Below are 8,257 nucleotides of genomic sequence, written 5' to 3'. Positions count from 1 at the left end.
ATGCTTTAAAATTGTGCAAGCCCGTGCAATGGCGACAAATGACATACATTTTACTATCCATAGGCAACCATTTAAAAACCTTTGCAGGTTACCACGTTAGATTTACAGAGTAGGTGCTAGAATTACTGCCCATGATCTGAGGTTCGCAATGTGTGGGTCGATTGCTGTTTGCGTGGGACCGACATGCACATTTTTTTTACAACAGTGCTTTAATTTTATGATCACTTTTATTGCTGTCACAAGTAATGTAAACATTGGCATGTGACAGGTACAGGGAGAAATCTATAAGATTTTAAAAAATGGCATTGTTTTCTTTTGAGCGATATCAGGTCATCGCTTCTGGTTTACTATAATGGAGAGCCGATCAAAGCAGATCTCAGCTTTGTTTGGCTGTCCAGCCAGCGGATGTGCCCTCCCAGTGGGAGGAGAGAGCCCGAGCAAGCTTCGGAAGGCAGTGGGAAGGGGGGACATCCCCTCCTGCTGCTTGTAATTGCAATCAAGCGGCTAGTTAGGTACTCCAATTGCTAATACAAGAAAGCTGACCGCCGGTTCCATAAAAAAAAAAACCAGGTCATCATCCTGGTATAAGCACCAAGAGTCCAGTGAGATACAGGTACATCGCTGGACAGGAAATAGTTAAAAACAAACGTTTATTACAGTGTTCACATATAAAATTGCTCTCAAGTAAATACCATAACTGTTAAAATCAATGAACAACATGTCATATGGGACAGTGGTACAAGTTGGTCTACGCGTTTCGTTGGTTTCCCTGCTTCCTCAGGATCGTATGTATAGTTTTACATAATTTAGTCACAGGCTCAAAGACAATAAAAAAAAAAACAAAAAACATATCCACTTAATAGGGCTTGAAAAGGTTTCCAAAAACCCAGCCGAACAATAAAATCTCTCGGGGCATTGGAGTAGTGAACTCTACCATCCCCTTTTGTTTAGGGACCAGCTATGTACTCTAATCTGACGTCCTGAGAGATGCCACTTTGTCACATATGACATTTTGTTAATTGGTTTTAACAGTTAGTTTTCTGACTCTCAGCGGCATATATAAAATCCCACTTTACATGGTGGTGTTTCACTACGTAGTGTTAGATGTACTATCAGATTTAAATACATTAAAGGTTAACTCCACTTACCTGGGAAAAAAATTTGCAAATATAAAAAAGTGTATACAATTGCTAGTCAAGTCATATTGTAATTGAAAGTTATTAAAAATTTCTTTTACTTTTCAACCTGCAGAGCTGTCATTTTCTGTAAAAAAAAAAAAAAAAAAAAAAAAAAAAAAAAAAATGGCTACCTGGAGGTGTATATGCAGATGGTGTACAGGACAACCCCCGAAAAATTAAATTTTCATTTCCTGCTTCAGTGATTGGCGTACTGATTTCCCAAAAAGTCTACAAAAAAATATGCCAGATTTTTTGCATACGCTACAAAAGTGTTTTTTTTTTTTTTTTTTTTTTTTGTAGTGATACCCCGAAAGAGAAATCATGTCTAAAGGGTTACAGACCATGCCAATTTCCTCATTGGAGCCCTGCAGGTGCAGCATCTAATTTATAATTCTAAAACCACTCCCATGCAGATTTTCTCTGCACATGGGCACAGACATACTGCCATTCCTTCAGATTAACAAAAGGAAGTCTTCAACAAAGTTTTTTTAAAATCCTTGCAATGTACATAGATCACCCAGAGGGGAATGTGTGTTGTTTTTCTCAACAAATGTATAGTTACTCTTTACCAATTGAAGCCACACTTCAGATAACACTTTATAAGCAATTACAGCCTATACAATTTTTTTTTTTTGGGGGGGGGGAGATATAGGTTTTACATAAAAGCTGATCATTGTAAGCACCCCTGTCAAGTGGTAAATGGTTTGTTTCATCCCAAAAAACTCATACATCTGGAAGTGAGCTTGTTCTTTTTGAAAGACTTACTGGCTGGATCACCAGATGAGTGACAGTCTAAATAGAAAACTAATGCAACCCTCACACCTAAGAATTGGTGTTGCTTTTATGTTTTAATATTAGATGTATGTAGCATTGTAATGGAAGACAAACATCGAGGTGAACAACTGCTATTCAGGAAAAGATGGCATGGTTTATTCCATGGAAGATTTTTGCATACAGCTGTACACAAATGTTTGGCTATGTATCCAGTGCCTTGAAAAAGTATTCATACCCCTTGAAAATTTCCACATTGTCATGTTACAACCAAAAATGTAAATGTATTCATTGGGATTTTATGTGATAGACAAACACACATAATAAATGGTTTTCAAAATTTTTTACAAATATCTGAGAAGTGTGGCGTGCATTTGTATTCAGCCTCCCTGAATTAATACTTTGTAGAACCACCTTTTGCTGCAATTACAGCTGCAAGTCTTTTTGGGGATGTCTCTACCAGCTTTGCACATCTGAGAGTGAAATGTTTGCCCATTCTTTGCAAAATAGCTCAAGCTCTGTCAGATTGGATGGAGAGCATCTGTGAACAGCAGTTTTCAAGTCTAGCCACAGATTCTCAATTGGCTTTAGGTCTGGACTTTGACTGGGCCATTCTAACACATGAATATGCTTTGGTCTAAGCCATTCCATTGTAGCTCTGGCTGTATATTTAGGGTCGTTGTCCTGCTGGAAGGTGAACCTCCGCCCCAGTCTCAAGTCTTTTGCAGACTTAACAGGTATTCTTCTAAGATCGCCCAGTATTTGGCTCCATCCGTCTTCCCATGAACTCTGACCAGCTTCCCTGTCTCTGCTGAAGAATAGCATCCCCACAACAGGAAGCTCCCACCACCATGTTTCACGGTTAGCATAGTTTGTTCAGGGTGATGTGCAGTGTTAGTTTTCCACCACACACAGCGATTTGCTTTTTGGTCTCATCTGACCAGAGCACCTTCTTCCACATGTTTGCTGTATCCCCACATGGCTTCTTGCGAACTGCAAATGGGATTTCTTATGACTCTTTTTCTTTCAACAATGGCTTCCTTCTTGCCACTCTTCCATAAAGCCCAGATTTGTGGAGTGCATGAATAACAGTTGTCCTGTGGACAGATTCTCCCACCTGAGCTGTGGATCTCTGCAGCTCCTCCAGAGTTACCATAGGCCTCTTGGCTGCTTCTCTGATTAATGCTCTCCTTGCCCTGCCTGTCAGTTTAGGTGTCTTGGTAGGTTTGCAGTTGTGCCATACTCTTTCCATTTTCAGATGATGGATTGAACCGTGCTCCGTGAGATGTTCAAAGCTTGGAATATTTTTTTAATAACCTAACTCTGATTTAAACTTCTCCACAACTTTATCCTTGACCTGTCTGGTGTGTTCTTTGGCCTTCTTGATGCTGTTTGTTCACTAATGTACTCTAACAAACCTCTGAGGGCTTCACAAAACAGCTGTATTTATACTGAGATTAAATTACACACCGGTGTATTCTATTTACTAATTAGGCGACTTTTGAATACAATTAGTTCCACTAGATTTTAGTTAGGGGTATCAGCGTAAAGGGGGCTAAATACAAATGCGCGCCACACTTTTTGAATATTTTATTTTTTCAAAATTTTGAACACCATTTCTCATTTTCCTTCCACTTCACAATTATGTGCCACTTAGTATTGGTCTATCTCATAAAATCCCAATAATACATTTATATTTTTGGTTGTAAAATTACAAAATATGGAAAATTTCAAGGGCTATGAATACTTTTTCAAGGCACTATACATACATACATACATGCAGTTGAACATGGTTGTTTTAAATGCCATTAAGCCGGTCAAGTATATGATAATAATTAGACTTATCTATGGTTTATATTATGTCGGGGTGCAGAATTACACGTCACTGCAGTTTCCTGTCTCTTTTTTTCTGTTTTTTTTTCCTTTCCAACATTCTGCAGGTAACTTTCAAAGTCCCTTGTATCACACCTCTTACATTTATTTTCTTTTTAATCGCTTGCTTATTGGATCACCTAACAGACCTTTTGGGAGAGGGTGAGTAGTTTCTTCCTGTATTTGTGATGGTTTTCTTGATCCTTAGGGCTATTCTTAGTTAACTTTTCTTCCCATTCCTGATTCCATGCAGACTCTCTCTCTGCACCTTCTACATCTCTTATCTCAGAGGCTCCTCAGCTGTCTGACCCATTTTCAGCTGAGCCCAGTGCCCTTACTGCTGCTCCCACTGAAACTCCAGCTCCTTCTGCGTCTCCTGCTCCTGCGTCTATTAGTACTACCAGTGCTGAGGTCGATCTGTTTGGAGGTTAGTAAGGTTCTATGATGTCCTGTTTTGTAAACATATGACATTTTGGTTATATTGTGCACTTATTTTTTGAATAGTACATCACACTTTGTAGAGTATTATCACATTATTATAGTATTGGGTTCTGGCTGTCTATGGCTATCCTAAGGACTTTTTTTTTTTTTTTTCTTTTATCCATGTCACTGTAATTGCAAAAGTTAAGCGAAGCAACCTTTTCTGGCACTTTTTGTTTACATGTAACAGTCTGGTGCTAGAATTACTGCCCATGATCTGACCTTCGCAGTGGTACCTCACGTGTGGGACAATCTCTGTGTGCGTGCGGGACAAATGAGTGCGATCGTCCTTGCGTGCACGCACTGAGTAATGAGGGCACTTTAAATTTTTTTTTTTTTTTCATTGTTTTACAATCCTTTTTTTTTTTTATTTTTTTTTTTTTTAATCACTTTGATTGCTGTCACATAGAATGTAAACATCCCTTTGTGACAGAAATAGTGGTTTTTGTAATGTGGTAACATGTTTACAGTTGACACTGTATTGTGGGCAACTGTGTGCTGTTCTTTTTGGTCCTACTGCCCTAAACCATGACCTATGGAGACTAAACAAAAATTCTGACCCTGAAAGCAGCTGAGAAGCACCAAAGCGCATACTTGATATGACTTCAGTCTGATGTCCTTTGTACATGAGCCCTAGGAGAAACTGTTACTTTGAAGACAGAGATATATGTTCGATATGCATTAGCTCTACTAGAGTATTGGGTTTTTTTTTTTATTTTTTTACATAGTTTGGAAGTAAAAAAAAAAAAAAAAATGCTCTATAAGAGTGTTTTATGCATATCGTAGGTAAGTCTTTGTCAGATGATGTTAACCTTCTATAAGCATCTGACAAACATTGTAGCAGGATGCAGTAGTGACCTCTGCCTCCATCCACCCAGGATGCTAGTACAGCGGCAACACACTTAAGTGTACCTGGCACAAATGCAGCTACACTTCAGCTGCAATTCAATTACATATAACCTAATATTTTGTAGGTTTATTGTCTTTTCTTCGTCTGCCTGAAGATTTAAGGTCAGTCAAGAACACAAGCATTCAGGCAGGTACAGAACTGTCAGATAAAATACCAGTCTAATTAAAGCCTGTGGGGAAAAGTACAGATGGAACATATTGCTTGCTATGATTCAGCACCTTGAATGTGGTGGACGTGCCAAGTCCCATATCCTCAGCCCCTGCCACTCCATAATTCTATGATTGGAATGCAGAATACTTATGTGGTTGGAAAACAAGGAAGGAGTAGCAATAAAGAGCACCTACAACTCCTTTTGTCGATTGGGTAACCAGTTTTTTTTTTTTATGTTCCGAAACATTTTTCATGGAAAACTTCTAAATATACCGATAAACTAAGCAAAACAAAAAACAGATAAGGACATGTATGTAATTGGGTGCAGTGTTGGACTTGACAGAGTAGTAATTTAACAAGTATAATGTATTCACTCTTCAAGTCTCATAGATCAGAGAGGTCAGACTCCACAGGCGAAGTATTGTAAGTAACTAGTATCCCTCGGAAAAGGAAATGCTTATGATGATGTCTTTCCCATAAAATTTCATTTTTATAATAAGTATACATGCATTTATTTAAGTGCTATAATGATGCAAAAAGTAAACAAGGGAAATTCTTTTTTTCAGTCTAAGATCTGCATTATTCATAAAATTGCATGGTGCATGACCACTAGAGGGAGGCTTCTGATCAGGAAGAGAGCTTTTAGGACATTTTTTTTTTAATGTAGAATAAAGTTACCAGCAACTTTTTAATTTAATCTTCTATTTTTCACTCCTTTTACACATAATCTACATAAAATAAAAAATGCATTTTGTATTATAAATGTATTATCAGCTGCATTTGTAAGTGTAAAGTTATAATACATTTGGAACGGTTGTTGCCATGAAATTACAAATCTTTTTTCTATTTGAATGGTTCAACTTCCCCTACCATCAAAAATTTGAAAATTGGAGTTCAAAACTTATGTTAATTTTCTGAGGGCAGGTGACATTACATTATATAAATAAACAGCGCAACATAGACCTCAATTCAAACCACAATAAATCACACAATATGAGTGTCTATTATTAAATCATACTTGTATATATCAGAAAATCTTCAGAAAAAACAGACAAAGTCCCTTGTGAAGATAGCTGAAGATTCCAAAAGATGTGTATAGCCTTCCACCTTTCACCTGTGTACACCAACATCAAATACACTCACCAGATTTTGGTGAGTGAGAAGCCTTTAAGGATTTTAAGGGAATCCTAAACCCCCTTTTCATCAGCTCACTGATAACCTCCCCTCCAAGTTTAGATCTTCTTTCAGGTCCTCACCGTATCCTCCTAGTTGGCTCCACCATACCGCCAAAGAGAAAGCTGATATAGTGTAATATTGCCACAATAATATTGTACTAAAAAAACAAATCCAGGCCACTCACATTTCAATAGCTTATAACAGGCACGTTTATTAAGCCCATGACAGCCTTAAGATGACCAGCAAGCATGATTCAGGAATCCCACACCAATGCAGCCAGAGCAGAGAGACAGCAAAATCCAGCCTAGATCCCAGAAAATGGCCGCTGGAACGCACCGCTTAGCGTGCGCTCCACTCACCGGAATTATACTATATAAGCTTTCTCTTTGGCGGTATGGTGGAGCCAACTAGGATTCCCTTAAAATCCTTAAAGGCTTCTCACTCACCAAAATCTGGTGAGTGTATTTGATGTTGGTGTACACACGTGAAAGGTGGAAGGCTATACACATCTTTTGGAATCTTCAGCTATCTTCACAAGGGACTTTAATTGTCTGTTTTTTCTGAAGATTTTCTGATATATACACGTATGATTTAATAATACACTCATATTGTGTGATTTATTGTGGTTTGAATTGAGGTCTATGTTGCGCTGTTTATTTATATAATTTACTGTTTGTGTTTTTACACATTTTTTGTACAGCAGCAATTTAGAAGGGTGATTTATTGTTTTTGATTGGCGCAGGAAAATTTTTGGTTTTTAGGTGACATTACATACCACCTAGTGACTGATTTTGTTTTTTTGCATTGAAGACATGGTGGTATTTATCAGCTGCAGATCTCAATACTTGATATTTAATTACTATGCGTGATCTGTATTGAGGTATAAGCTCCTTAAATGTCTGCAGCCTGTGTCCAATCAAGGATCCTCTCCAATTTGAGCACACTGGGCATAACTCAGTAGAAGATTTGGTGCTCTTTTTTTTCGTGAAGACCACAGATCACTACTGTTCATTAATTTTGTTCTGCATTGGAGCCACTGTAAGCTCTGCAAAAGGCTCAGGCAAAATGGAGAAAGGCCTATGAAAAGATTAGTCTCAGGCCTGTTCCCACACCTAAGCTGCCTACCTGGACTTCCGCAAGATAGGATCTATTAGTATGCGGCATGCTCTTAGAAAATGGCAGTTCATTCAGGCAGGTAGTGGGACTCATTTTTTGGTGAACAAGTACGGGTATCATTTACCCCATACTCATTCACATGGGGGGCTGGGAACTGGGTGCTCCCTTGATAAAGGGGGCTTCCAGATTCTGATATGCTCCCGCCCGCAGACCCCCATAACCGAAACCTAAGGTTGTAGGTAGAGGCCCTTGTCCCCATCAAAATGGGAACAAGGTGCCCGGGGAGGGCATGTGACCTGGTATGGTTCATCACCCCCCCTTCCCACAACGCCACCTTCTTTCCTGGCTTGCTGGGCTGCATGCAAGGGTCTGGTATAGATTTAGAAGGGGAAGGGGACGCTATGTTTTTTGCCATGGGGTTTCTCCCAAAATCTATAACTGACTACGGATTTTGTTTTTTTTTGGGGGGGGAGCACGCTGTTGTGATTTTGGTTTCTTTTGGGGTTTTTTTTTGGGGGGGTTTGACCGGCACTTTTTGTTTTACATTCTGCTGACAGTGGTAAAACCCGCTGATAGTTGATGAACCCATGTTGTGAAGGACGTG

The 8,257-nt window shown here is 38.9% G+C and overlaps 1 protein-coding gene across 10 annotated transcripts in view; it reads left to right on the top strand.

The window, feature by feature from the left end:
* SNAP91 (synaptosome associated protein 91) overlaps nt 1-8,257 on the top strand; it is a 143,264-nt gene that overhangs the window by 107,053 nt on the left and 27,954 nt on the right. For all 10 annotated transcript variants that reach the window (XM_089693114.1, XM_089693108.1, XM_089693115.1 and 7 more), the window contains 2 exons: nt 3,969-3,983; nt 4,075-4,248. In XM_089693114.1, coding sequence (XP_089549240.1) covers nt 3,969-3,983; nt 4,075-4,248 — 189 coding nt within the window. The remainder of the gene's footprint in view (nt 1-3,968; nt 3,984-4,074; nt 4,249-8,257) is intronic.

The sequence above is a fragment of the Staurois parvus genome, unplaced genomic scaffold (genome assembly GCF_062004578.1).
Source record: "Staurois parvus isolate SC_StPar_1 unplaced genomic scaffold, SC_StPar_1.0 ptg000613l, whole genome shotgun sequence".
NCBI lineage: Eukaryota > Metazoa > Chordata > Amphibia > Anura > Ranidae > Staurois > Staurois parvus.
This window is presented reverse-complemented; position numbering and strand designations above follow the sequence as displayed.